This window comes from Bombus affinis, chromosome 2, assembly GCF_024516045.1.
Source record: "Bombus affinis isolate iyBomAffi1 chromosome 2, iyBomAffi1.2, whole genome shotgun sequence".
NCBI classification, from domain to species: domain Eukaryota; kingdom Metazoa; phylum Arthropoda; class Insecta; order Hymenoptera; family Apidae; genus Bombus; species Bombus affinis.
In genome coordinates, this window is record NC_066345.1 from 12,829,887 (window position 1) to 12,844,228 (window position 14,342).

The window sequence follows — 14,342 nt, forward strand, 5'->3', positions numbered from 1 at the left end:
ACAATTGGTTATGGTTAATAACATAGAAAAATTGGATAAACGATCCGTCTGAGGAGTGCCGTCTGCGGTCCTTCACCGCAGAAAGCGTCGATGGGATCACGAGAAGAATCGTTGCTCGGTTTCTCGTCAATTTATTAATTAATCGTCGCGTGTGCACAGACCGAACGTGCTCAGCCACCCTGTCGTTCACGTGACGACTCCAAATGCCATCGTAGACACGTTTATCCCGTTAACAACGACCACGCAGCCTCCGACTACCACCAGCAGGCCTTACACAGTCAATGCACCCAGGTACAGTATCCACATACTCATTATCGGTCGTCATCGACTAGTTTTTTCCCGAATTATGCAACCAGAGAGGACTGAGATCGCAAGGATCACCGCGCACAGCTTGATAATATTCCGACAAATCGATAGTGACGAATGCGACATTATTTCTCGTTTTCTTCGAGAGGCATACGGGATTCCCCAGTCCTTTCGTATTCGCACAGATAAAAATCCAGCGGTGTTTATTCAGCGGGGACTCGTTCCATGATCGAAGATCATTACGCGATATTACTCAGCTCGAAAATATAAAACGTGAACGCTGATTGAGTGCAATGCGTAAGTACGCTCGTACATGTTCACTTTCATTATATACTCGCGCCAAAGAGTTCGTGAAAGTGGTGGTAAAACTATCGTAAGCGAGATCGAAGACGTTGAATACCGTAATATACTTGGAATTATTTCTCCTCAGAGTAACACGTTCAGTAACGTCCAAATTTTTCGATAATGTAACAACGAATCACGACGCGTTTCGATCAGCATCTTCGATGTTCGTTCCGTTTCTACTCGAACCGATTCTTTGGATTTCTGCACGGCGAACGAAAGAACGGCCTTGCAGCTTCTCCATCGACCAAGACCCGATTTCGCCGGTCTCTGTATTCCGCTAAACGAAGCATTCGCTTTCTCTCCCGGCAGTAGAACATTTTCCTTTTGTGCACCACCGGAAACATCACCGATTTTTTCATTTTCTTTTCCTTTGCCTCTCTCTCTCTCTCTCTCCCCCTTTCGCGTGCGACTCCTCCTCGCGTTTTACCTCGATTTCTATCACGCCTCCGTTTTCTTCAATCTTTTTCTGTGTTTTTCTTCCAGCCGAGGTCGCCCACAGCAGGTCCACCGTGGCACGGCACCACCGTAAGTCGAGATTCTTCGCATGATATTTCGCTCTTCTGCGTATTCGAGAAACTAGCTCTAGTTCCAATTGGTCGACAAATTATCAGGTTCTTTCGTGCAACGTTAACATCGTAAAGTTTGATTACGAGAATGATCGTTGCAGCGAAAACGAACATCCGATCCGGGATGTCGAAAATCACGAGATCCACTAGCGTCGCGTCGCCTCTCGGTGTCTTTTCTCGTTCCCGACGAGGTGAACGAACGTGACTGCATCGAATTAATGCAGTTAGAAAGTTAATTGCGTGTAAGCTGCACAGCTGTCGCTAATAAAGTTACTAAACGATTATCCGCCTCTAACGGATACCATCGGCCACCGGGAAAAGTAAAAACGAAAGAATAGAAACGGCACGAGAGATAAATCAATTTTTGATCGATGGATCACGAACGCCGTCGTTGACAGAACGGTGAAATCACGTTGCCCGGAACGAAACAATAGCTAGTTTCAGCGAACTGCGGAACGTGACCTTTTTTTCGCGATTGATTCTCTGAAATCGATAATTCGGCGTTTCAGGCGATCGCGACCAACCTTGAAACCATCTACCGAGATCGTGTCGAAAGCGCAGGAGTTCATCGACATTTACAGGTATCCACCGACGAGGCCAGCGCCGATTTATCCGACTCCTCAGGTCGACAAACCGGCGGCCAAGTGTCGCAAGGACGTCTGCTTGCTTCCTGATTGCAGCTGCGGCGGCGCGGACATTCCAGGTATGCGAGCACACGCAAATTATTTCCTGATCCGTTGGACGCTCGATACGAAGCAGGGGAAAACGATCGGTGCGGTTCGCGTCGAGCAGACTCGCATACACAGCTAAACACGCGGAAAAGTCGAATCGATATCATCGAAGTTGAAACGATACAACGTGGGTAGCCAGTAGCCAATGACGCAAGCGTCCGTACGCCATGAATGTTAAGTTTAGCCGATCGGTTTAGCAGCCACCGTGACTTTCTCCGGTTCTAACGTTACACATAACCGTTCCATGGGCCGCTCGAAAGTGAAACAGATCCGCCTAGCCGCTTGCAATTTCGCACGTGCGCGTAAGACTATTCGAAATCGAAAGCTCCCGCGTGATTTGAATCCGGATTAGACATTCGCGTTTCAAAAGTATCTATATCGACGCTCAAAGCGACGAGGTGTCATCTTATAGGCGTTATGTCAAAAGAAAGCTATTCATCATGTAATATATTAAATTAAAGCGTGTGGCATGAACGAAACGCGTCGAGTCGCAGTAATAATATTTGGCCGCAGGCGAGCGATACGTAAGCGATTAAAACAGCCTAGCTAGCTGTACATGCGTCTAGAGTAGCATGCGTACATGCCGGATTGTGCAACCGCATACCTCGCATAAATCATCCGGAAGAATCTGCCAGAGTCGGGTGTCTCTGCCTATCTTTCGTTTCTAATTAAGCAATGGATCAACCGCGCTTCTTTATCCAACGAGATTTCGTTTTTCTGATAAGCGTCGCTTGTCGCATGGATTCGGTCGCCGTAAATTCCACCGATGCACGAAGATATCTCGCGATCTCTCTTAGAAATGGACGACGAATGAAAATCGCGCAACGTAGGATACATGTGTGTAATGTCGTGTACTTAGGTGGAATCCCAGTCGAACAGACGCCGCAGATCGTTCTGCTGACGTTCGACGATGCCGTGAACGATCTGAACAAACCGTTGTACAGCGATCTATTCGAAAATGAGCGTAAGAATCCGAACGGCTGTCCGATCACGGCCACCTTCTATGTTTCGCACGAGTGGACCGATTATAGCCAGGTGCAAAATCTTTACGCGGACGGCCACGAAATGGCATCGCACACGATCTCGTAAGTTAAACGGAAAGAAAGAGTAGCCGCAGCTTTTTTACGCTCTGACTCCGTACACGGGACGGGCGAGGTTACGAATGTCGCGCTTCAACGCTAATTCGTTGCTCGCGTAATACGTAATGGTTCATCGAACGTCATTGCCTGCGTCACTCTTCCACTAACGTTCTCTCGCTAGACTTTACGGACTTCAGAGTCTACTAGTCGCCTATATATCTGCGCTGGTTCCAAAAAAAAAAAAAAGAAACTCTGGAACGCTTCGTTTCTTCGACGATCCTCTAATTTCGTGCAAACGAAACCGGGATAATTTTGATCGGAGCAGACGATGCGCGGAAAAGAAAAGCAACATCCTGACTGCACGGAAGAAACAACCAGCTAATCTGAAAGTAAGATTTCGTATTCTCGGCCGACGTGTTATTTCAGGCCTGAGAATAGGATAGATAGGAAAGAAAGTCGAGTCGATGGTATCGTCGCGCGATGTCCTCCAACGCGTTGTTTGGAAAGAAGTAGACGACTTATTTCATTGACGCGCATCGGAGCGTTTCGTAAAAAGAAGCGATAGCTTCTCTCCGTGCATAGGCACAGATACGATGCCGTGTTTCCGGAACAAATTGCTCCGCTCCCATTGCGAATGCCGCGTTACGCTCGGGCCAGGCAATTAGAGGATTGTCGGGGATCGCGATAAAACGTAAATTGCGACGCACGGCTGGTGAAATGAGCGTGATCGGAGATGAACGGTGACACGGGTCGCGAAGCAGTTTCACCAGCTGTGCACCGCACCTGTGCCGTGTACTAATGACGCACACTAACCGCAACTTTTCTTTCTTTTCTCTCTTCGCTCTCTTCTTTCTTTCTCACTCTTTCTATTCGCATCACTCAATCATCCCTCGCATTCCCATCACGCAACGACACCCGAACCGATCGCAACACTCGTCGACGTACATCCACACACAACATTGTCTTCGACAAATTACGGAAATACAAATAATCGGCGTACACGTTCCCACACGATAAAACACACGATGTCCACGTTTCCGATCGTCCTTCCCCTTCACCCTGCCCTTTCCCCTCCGATCCGGAACAACGATCCCCGAAATAGGTGACTACCTTCCGGAGGAAATACCGCAAATCGTTCTGCTGACGTTCGACGATTCTGTGAACGATTTGAATAAGGGTCTCTACAGCGACCTGTTCGAGAAAGGACGAAAAAATCCAAACGGCTGTCCCATCTCGGCCACGTTCTACGTCTCCCACGAGTGGACCGACTACAGCCAAGTACAAAATCTCTATGCCGGTGGTCATGAGATTGCCTCCCACACGGTTTCGTAAGTATTCTCGATAGAGAAGAAAAATCAATGAACAAAAACGTCCCAAGCAATGTTTTGCCGTTTTCTACCTTTTTCTTATCGATAGAGTTCCCTTCGAATTGGAAATCTTTCATACGATTTTGATCGTTGTATTCGTCTGTCGATATCAAAAAGATCGACACGTTACACAATATCTGAAGCAACTACGTAATTGGCTCTATTTCATAAGATAACACCGCGAATCGCTGCTCGATCGATCGAGTTAACGAAATACCGTGTGTTACATCGTCGTCTGTTGTTGATCATTAATCACGTGTTCATTACCATCGAGCAATCGGGGCGCTTTGGCGATTCTAGCAATTGTCGGGCATCGCAGTCGTTCACGCTCAGCCTGTATGTACCGCCGATCAATTAGTAACCAATGCCAGCTTGATTAGTCCGTTCGAGCGAGACACAATCGCTTATTCGGATAGAAGACGCCGCTTTCGCACCTCGCTATGAGTCAGGATGCAAGAACGGATCAATAACCGGTTTCGAACGCGTCGTAAAACATTACGCGAGTATCGATGGAAAGCGACACTCGCAAAAGTGTCTCGAGTCATTTTTGCATGATCGCGTCCGTAACTTGGAAGCGAGCAAACGATTACCGGTCGATCGATCTTCTTGGATCGTGGCTCTGCGAACGCATGCCTTCTTTACCATCGGATGATCAACAGGCTGATTAATTGTAAAAATAGGCACAGTTTCGGTGAGCAGTTCTCTCAGCGAAAATGGGCGCGAGAAGTTGCTGGACAGCGAGAAATTCTCTCAGCCTATGGAGGCGTCAAACTGGAAGATGTCAGGGGAATGAGGGCGCCGTTCCTATCGGTAACCCTGCGTTCTTAAAAAGATAAGAATGAAGAATATAACGTGGTCGATAACAACGTTTTTAATCCTAACGAAACAGGTCGGCGGAAACAACATGTTCAAAATGTTGTGGGACACCAACTTCACGTACGATTCCTCCATGCCGATATACGAGAATCGACCCCCAAGTTGGCCGTACACTTTGGACTACAAGCTGTTCCACGATTGCATGATTCCTCCTTGCCCCACCAGGTCTTATCCAGGCTTGTGGGAAGTTCCTATGGTGATGTGGCAGGATCTAAACGGAGGTAGATGCTCGATGGGAGACGCGTGCAGCAACCCACCGACTGCCGACGGTGTTTACAAGATGCTCATCAAGAACTTCGAGAGACATTACACGACCAACAGGTCGGTCTCGCGAATTACTATTCGGTTATTGGTCGAATATACAGTTACCCTAATTGTAAGAAGAAATTACTTTTCAGAGCGCCATTTGGGCTATTCTATCACGCCGCCTGGTTCACGCAGCCCCATCACAAGGAGGGCTTCATTTCGTTCCTGGATACCATAGTCGCTATGGACGATGTGTGGATCGTGACGAACTGGCAGGCAATTCAATGGGTCAGAAATCCTACACCATTGCCGCTGTTACACACCTTCGAACCCTTCGGATGTAACTACCCGGTATACATAAATCTTCTTCCATTATTTAATAGGCGAAAGCTGCTTTGTTCGCTCGACTCTGGAAGATGACTCGAAGAAGCTTTGAAAGAACGTTCCACGCATAAATCTTCGGCTTAATTTATTTTATGTACACCGTAGGACCGGCCGAAGAAGTGCAACAATCCAAAGGTCTGCAATCTGTGGCATAAGAGCGGAGTGAGGTACATGAAGACTTGCCAGACGTGTCCGGACATCTATCCATGGACGGGCAAGACCGGAATACGAAGCAGTCGTATCGACAACGACGTCGAAGCGCACGAATGAACGAAAAGAGAATCGGTGTTCCGTGCGATCGAGGCCCACCCAGCCGAAGAAGAAGAGTAGCAGCGCCAACGGAGGAGATGAGACGTTTTTACACCGATTCGATTAATATCCCGTCCTTGTTTCTCCACTAGCCACGTCCTACGAAACATATCCCAGGTCGAGTACGCCAACGAAATCGACTCGAAATCACGCCACTACCACCTTCTTCCCCTCTTTTCATCGAAAATGGACAAATCGCGAAGGAACTAGCGTCACGCGGTGGGTCTTCGATAACATACACGAGGAAACGTGTCGTTCGACTCATATTGAGGCATTCGTTTCAGAAACGAGTCATTCTGTTCGACGCGGCGAACGAACGCACGATGGCCGAACGTTTCGAGTCTCTATATTCCGATCGGCAAACGTACAAAAATTCTAGCCACGCCATACAACGTGTGCCTGTCGTATATTATATTAATGTACGTCGGTTGTATTTAAGCGATTTGAGATATCTCGATTAGGCCGTATTAATTGGTCCTAGTTTTGTTTGGCGAATAGTAAGATCGATACAGTGTCTTCTTGCATGTCATTGCAATCAAGGCTCTTTAATTAAGTAATTAACTAACGTATCGCGTCAACATTTGTAATTCATTCGATTAATTAGCCGTGATCGTAAGTCAAATAAAGTTTCTTTATAGCGTTGTGCCAGAAAATGGAATCGTGGAAATCGAAAAATCGGTCGATACTTTATGCTGAAATCGAGGCATCGACCGATTCGCGGTTATCTTCTTACCGCGTTGTCGTTCCTTCCATTTTCTTGCTTTATCATCTTCTCTCTTCCACTCTTCGTCCTCTTCCCGCTCGCTGATTCTTTTTTCTCGTTTAGCTCGAAGCTTGTATCCTTGGCGTACTCGGCCTAAATCCGATAGATGAATTAATTAATTACAAAGTATATTGTCGTGGATGTGCAAACGCAAGCAAAAACTGGAATCGTCGTCGGTCGCGAGAGGTTTCCTAAAATCGACCTGGAGGTTCAGCACGCGCGGAGATCGCCTTGCGGACGAGAGAAACGAACCGAGAGAACCGAGTGTTCACCTTAAACGAAGTATCGTGTATACGAGGGGATCGTCGTGTATACCTTTTAGAACCTGAAACTGTAATACGCCTTTAATCAATAAACATTTCGCTACAATTCCTACCTCTATTTCCTTGCTGCATCGTCTTCGTAGGCGCGTATCAGAATACATTAGGAATTGACTATTAAAAACTAGAATATGGAGGTGGAAACGGGTACAATATGGTCGACCAAGCGCTCACACTGAACGAGTGAATCTCCTCCCATCGGATTCCGTCCATGCCACCTACGTGTTCCACCCAATACTGTGCCATACTGTTATAATTACTCTCCTCCCAAGTCTACGACATGCATTCGATTTACGATACCATGGAAATGATCCAACAATTATTAATTACCCTTTTGTTCTGTTCGATCCAAGCCTGAACCAATTTGTTCTCCTGAGAGGAAGCGAATTTGCGCGCCTTTACCAGGATCGATTGACACCGTAGTTTTCGAGCACACAGCAGTTCCATGTAAGATTGTAATAAGTACAAGAATGGTTTGACAAATGGTGCGGATAGAGACTGGTTATGAAGAAACTTGATAATCGTTTTGGCGTTCTCCAGTCGATCAAACAGATCGCTCGATCGTCGGATGTGAATTTGACGCTTCAGCATTAACAAATAATACTCGAGTGCCTGCGATGAATGGCCGAGAAGTTATTATTTTACATACAATCGTATATTTCTCTAATTAATTCGTCCTAACTTTGAAGCAGTTGCATATTTTCTGAAAATTATTACGCGTGACCTGAGTTTTTAACTCAACGACGTCTTCCACGAGCGTAGAGGTCACTATTACGTTCCTAAAAAAAACATTATTTGGTAGGGTAAACGTTGTGATCGAGTCTCACGAGTACTCACATTCTCAATTGCCAGATAGCTAGACAATTTGTCAGACGCAACACGCTCTCTGGATCCCGTAGGGCACAAGTGTTCGATCTGAAAGCTGAGAAAGATCAAAGAAAACCTCAGCGAAGATTCTTATCGAGAAATTCTTACCTACAACGTTTCTATAGAAATTATAACAAGTTTCGTATGTTTCCAAGATCATGGCAGCGTCTAACAAAAATTCCATGCACAGAGCATAGTACCATATGATAGCAGAATAATCTACGTCCCTGTTAGAGAGATAATACAATTCGTACAGCAAATCGACAGCTTCGTATATCTTCTTCGTCCAAACCTGATATAATGTTCCCGCGATTAAAGCACAAAAGATTCATGATGCTACGTTAAAAAAGCTTTACCATAGCTTCTATCAGCGACGGTAGTATAGCGAGCTTCATCTTATTCAAGTGCAAACAATTACATATTTTACAGATATTTATTCCAACCTCGATACCTTCCACCAGCTTGCCCTGTAGTATTCTTTCATCAACAAATAAATTATTAACATTTGTTCTTTATTACGAAGAGTTAAAATATTGTAAACCTATTGAATTACCTGGTTTCGAATATCGCTTGATAGATCCGAGCCACCAATATCATTTCTTCGGGTATCTTCCAAACAAGCTTCTCTTTAATCATTGATAATATCGGTATCTCCAGGGACTTTACCATGCATGGTTCTTGGAGCTGTCGAAAAGTTTGCACAGCGGATAAATAAATCTCTCCCTTCTCCAAGAAGCCATCGGGGCTTCCGAACGCGAATCGAAGACTCTGCAAAATGGTAAGTTCCGCCATTTTCATATCGTTCTGCAGCTGAAATTTCATCAATCACGTTATACGTATATTCCGGTTAAAGATTTAAAATTATTTTGTGGATCGCAGATGTCTCGAACCATCGAAGCCATGGACAACCGTTGCAGAGCGATAGCGTGCTCTATCTTCTCAGCAACCTCCTTCTCGGAGTTTTTATTTTCGGTACTCTTGGGAATACCTAGCATCTTATACCGCACTTTTTCCAATGCAATATTGTAACAGATTGCTTTGGCGCTCTGCGGTAGTTCGCCATTCAGCATCACAGCGTCGGTATAAAATTTCTTCGCTTGAGAATAATTTCCACAGGCAACGTAAGCATCCCCTGAGCAACAACCGCGTTCCAAGAACTTGATTTCTACCGAATATCATCTTGTAATGTCATACAATAACTAGGTAGGAGACTTTACCCATTAAAATTAAGTATTTTTTTTTGTCAATAGCTTGATCTATAGCTTGAACTTCCGACTTTTCATTGATCTCTGAGATATCGAAATTAGTGATCATGGCAGCGAGAAATTTGATTGCAGAGAGAGGCTGCCCGGTTTGGATTAAAGCTGCGCTATAGTTCAACATAAACGTGACAAATTTCTCAGGATCGTCTGAAAAATATATCTCTGTAATAATTATACCATCCGCTGTTATAACAACTACACCGTTAGGGGAAATGTGAAACGTTACCAGACCGTAAAATGTGATGATGCAACTTCCAAAAGACGTAATCAATCACTTCGATACATCTGCAATTACGATAATCAATGTAGCTAAATTGGTTCAAACGGATGTCCCATGAATCCTCTAATACGGTATCCAAAATAGTAGATCGACTCCTTCTTTTTAATAAATTAGATGCGTCGCCGTTCTTGTTCGCGTTTCGGGTTTCTGTATGATCTGTCGAAAATAAATAGAGTCGGATGCAAGTACATACATGTGTTTAAAGTTTGATACGATTTCAGTATATACATGTATTCACCATCGGTATCGTCAGTATACGTTGGCATAATGGAAATCTTGCGAATACTCGCATTCTCACGCTTCTTATCGTTGTTAGTATCGACAACAAAAATTGTACTTCGTCTAGTATCTAATTTATCGTATCGAGTGTGGAACGTTTTTCTTCTCTGTGCCGTTAGATTTAGTTCCTGTGACACTTCCTTATTCTTGGAAACAATCAACGAAGAATTCGAGAGTGATTTTAAATTACGAGTATTGGCTTTTATCTTTTAGATGCTTACGATTTCGTCGAGCTCATCCTCCGAGGTCGTTATTAAAAATCTGCCTCCGCCACAGGTATTACACTTTGAAGTTTCCTTTTCAAACTCGTCTACAGCCTTCGAGTGGTAGTCTTGCTTTTCGTGTGGCGCGAGCACATCGTAAAAAAATTTGCGAAACGAGGCTATTGTGAACTTCAACATCTTACAGTAAGCGTACGAAGGCAACGTTTTCTTGACAAGTATAGCTGAAACAGAACGCCATTATCACGATCCAGAATTATCCAGAATGATCCGGAATGATCAAAGACGACGGTATGTGTCCTATCAACCAACGGGTCGCTTGACATTCGCAAATCACCAAATGATGCATGTTGCTGAACGTTTTCTGTTTTTTGAATATGTAATACATCGACTCTTCCGAGTGATAGAACTTTCTCTGGACCATAGCGCACTCCAAAATCCTTAATTTGAACATCTCTGCTACGGCTAAAGTAATCAGGAAGAATATGGTAATTGCGAAATTTGTTTTCAATAATTAATACTTCCTTTTTGTACGTATATCGGTGTAGCGTCAACCATCACGTGGTCCAACATACTGCGTAGAAAAATATCACCCAAAGTTGCCGCACACTTGACGAAATTTTGCTCGTAGAAGTTCATTCTGTTATAGATATCGATTCTCAAGCCTAACGACGTTACGATGTTCGTTTAAAATATCTTATGTTAAGTTGGAGCATAGGAAAACGCAATAGATAAAACCCCAAGTCACCTATAACGTCTCGGTTGGATTCAACGAAACCTTTCTTCTGTTTGGACAATATGCATACGTTCAACGCGCTCATCTGCGTCCAGTGTAGCGGTGGTGCCAACTCTTCAGGTGTCAAATATGCTGGGATCTTTGACAATAGCGATTGCTCTGGGAAAACGAGATCATAGCGAGCCGCTTCCATAGGCGATATCGTGACAACTTCCAATGAGTTAACTTGTATAGCTGACATCAAGAACGCTTCGCACCAGCAGATCATATTTTTACTACGTTGCTGAAGGATTCTAAACGAATCAAGCGATTGATACACTGTACGACGTCTCGATAGAAAGAGACTAGGCTGAATTTACTTGTCGAGAGCGCCAGGAATCGCAATAACGTTCAAAAATTGACAAGCAAACGCTGTCAAATATTTCGGCTCTAATCCGTCCAGCATTTTGTTCATCAGCCTTTTATCTTGGTAAATGCCAGATTCGACTTGAGATAAATTATCCGAAGAAGTAGGTTCCATCATCGTCATGCCTACAACCACGCGGTTATTATTCAAAGTAGAGGATAAAAATTGCCAGGAAAGAAGATCCATGTATTGCACGTCGTCTAGGAGGATGCACAAGTAACCAATGACCTGAATTGAAATTTAACTGCATATAATAATATTTATAGACCGTTTTATGAAAATAATCATTTGCAACGTTATAACCTCGTTTAATATATCATCAAAGATCTCGGTGGCTTTTTTGTGACGCTGCCAATCGGTATCCTCGCAATATTTCTTTGATAGAGGAAACTGTACTCTCATGATGGGGTTCAGGTAACAGAAATCCTCTGGGTCCAGTACTTTGGACAGCGTATACGATAGAACTTTTTCACGATCCTCGATGTTCGTGCAATCTTCAGCTTCGAAAAGCTAGATGCGCGAGAAAAAGCTTGTCATACTTTCGGCAAACACAGTTGAAGGTAAATTCTGAAATTCGTAAATTTACTTGGAGAAGCACATGATACAGTACAGCGTAAGCTTTCTCCGAATACGATGGATGCAAAGAGAGATGAATGAGCTTTATTTGCCTGTTTCGAACAATTGTGACAAAAGCGTCGAGAATCCTCGATTTGCCAGATCTTTCACAGCCCTGTGCGATTAATCAAAATGAGATTTTCGACTTTAATTGCACATACCGAAATTTGTATGTTTCGAACAGAACTTCGATAAGCAATCCGGAATAAACACGTTCTGCCACTCCGATGTTATCTAGAATATCCTTGAAGTATTCTATTTCATTATATCGGCCAAGAATGGGATAAACATACTCCAAGCTCGACAGTAATTCGGTTTTCCTGGAACTAGAATGGATTTAAATAGACACCAAAACAACGTTATGGAACGTGTAATTAACGATCAAGGGCATAATTACGACGGATCTTTAGCCGAGAATTCGTAAACGTGACATTTTCCAAACTTTCTCAATATCTTTATACCTCGCGAAAGAAATTTTTCCCTAGGCAGAGCACTGTCTAGAACGGTGTCGTAGTCGCAACATATCTACGATAAATATTCTTGTAGATTTTACAAAGGAATTTTTAGAACGAATTGTTAAAAACATAGAAGACAAACTGTATCGAATGAAACAATGGCCAAAGAAATGGCTTTCTGGACAGGCGTACCAAAAATCATGTACTGTCTTCTAACGGCATGACCTATTACTCCGCAGAATGCTATACCTGTTAAATACACAATAATGTAAAATGTGAAATTGAAAAATTCGATATTTAAAATTCAAAAGATTACCAGTCGAGATGCCAATTAGAACCGCTTTGACGCCAGAAACGCGTTTTACTTCCTTTATTATTTGAAGCGAGGTCAATAACGCGTTCTTTGCATTATTCTTCTCGCTTCCTCTTTCTTTCTCTTTCTCGCTATTATGATACCCTTTCATTCCGTATATGATATAAAACGATATATCGTTTTCGCACAGATTCACCATGTACGGGCATCCAAAATATCCTTCGATCACACTACAACAAAAGATCAAAACATTCGTCACTTCTAGCAATTGCACAGAACAATTTCAATTCCAATGAATCTATTCCAACGGAGATACTTTTGAATAATTTCGAACAGTTGGTCCGCCAGAGAAATCAACTCGTACACAGTACACTCACTGGGAACCATATTGATACAGACCACGGTAACTTGTCTCAATTCCGTTAAATATTTCAACGATTCTTCGTCTTTGATCTGAGAACAGAATTTTTTTATGCAATCCGTTTTTCACGGGAAATTACCAAACTTACGATCGCTAGGACCTCTCTGAATATGTAACTTTTCAAGTATATGCCGATACGTCTTCGTAACGCGTCGACTACGGAAACTCTCGCTGTGAAAAGTTATCATTATCGTTAATTCTTTCATTCCTGTATTAATTTGTTACTAAATCGGGACGATTTACTCTGAAAGTGTATAACATTAATGTCGGGATCGATTGATACTTCGGAGACGAGTGACATTTCTGATAACGTCTGAGACAAAATGGGATGACCATTCAACGATAAGTTATCCACCGGTGCGCTGCTTTTTCTCGATGGTTCCGACGGTGGTCCAATCACTTTAATAATCTATCATATACCGACGATCGATGATATGTCGATATTTAAAAAGATAGTGTCCGATCTTCGAAATTATTCGAAATTAAGTTATCCGCACCTTAATGTTCCTGGCGTCTTTGATAACGTACTCATACTGGCTGGGTGAGCAATGTTCCCAAGCACTGGAGGACAATACAAGATCGCCTGGTAAACTGATTCTTTTCGCGTGCTTCAGATCCTCGACTGGCTTGCCAGCAATTACAAAGTGTCTGGCTCTGTCGTCGCCGATTATCGAAAACGTCAAGCTTCCCGTGGAGATTACGATATTCACTATCAACGTCGAGATCGATACATTACTACCACTCACGTCTTACTTAACTATGTGCACCTAAACAGGATTATCTTACCTTTCGAGACAAAATCTTCATTCTTCGTGTGAGCAACGGCATCCTGGATTCGTAACGCGGATAAAATCGCGTGATGCACCATTTTTGAAACGAACTCGTCTCTGTTTACCTTCCACATGACTAGCAGAGCATCGTCTACGTGCAACGACGATTTTTGAAAAGATTTGTTTTCTTAATACCAATGGAAATCGATAGACGTACGAGAGAATTTCAACACGTCTCCGTGAGTGAGGTACACTTCTTCGATTATAATCTCTATGTAACGGTTCAAAAGAGAGAACAGAGCATAGCTACCGCCATTTTCACCACTGATATATTTTCTATAGAGACTGACAAATTGCGTCATGCTGATCATCGCCATGACCGCGGTAAATTTACGGAAATTCTTCTTGGATAAATCGCTCTCGTA

The 14,342-nt window shown here is 43.5% G+C and overlaps 1 protein-coding gene and 1 pseudogene across 3 annotated transcripts in view; one reads left to right on the forward strand and one right to left on the reverse strand.

Annotated features, from left to right (window-relative positions):
- LOC126924956 (uncharacterized) overlaps nt 1–7,341 on the forward strand; it is a 41,164-nt gene extending 33,823 nt beyond the window's left edge. For 2 of the 3 annotated variants that reach the window (XM_050740051.1, XM_050740035.1), the window contains 8 exons: nt 160–291; nt 1,135–1,176; nt 1,727–1,920; nt 4,130–4,355; nt 5,075–5,204; nt 5,284–5,591; nt 5,669–5,867; nt 6,006–7,341. In XM_050740051.1, coding sequence (XP_050596008.1) covers nt 160–291; nt 1,135–1,176; nt 1,727–1,920; nt 4,130–4,355; nt 5,075–5,204; nt 5,284–5,591; nt 5,669–5,867; nt 6,006–6,170 — 1,396 coding nt within the window. In that variant the 3' untranslated portion in view covers nt 6,171–7,341. Of the gene's footprint in view, nt 1–159; nt 292–1,134; nt 1,177–1,726; nt 1,921–2,807; nt 3,034–4,129; nt 4,356–5,074; nt 5,205–5,283; nt 5,592–5,668; nt 5,868–6,005 lie in introns of all 3 variants that reach the window. The other variant, XM_050740042.1, reaches the window with a different exon arrangement.
- Nucleotides 6,823–13,385, reverse strand: LOC126925172 (adenylate cyclase type 10-like; annotated as a pseudogene).
- Between the last annotated feature and the right edge of the window lie 957 nt (nt 13,386–14,342).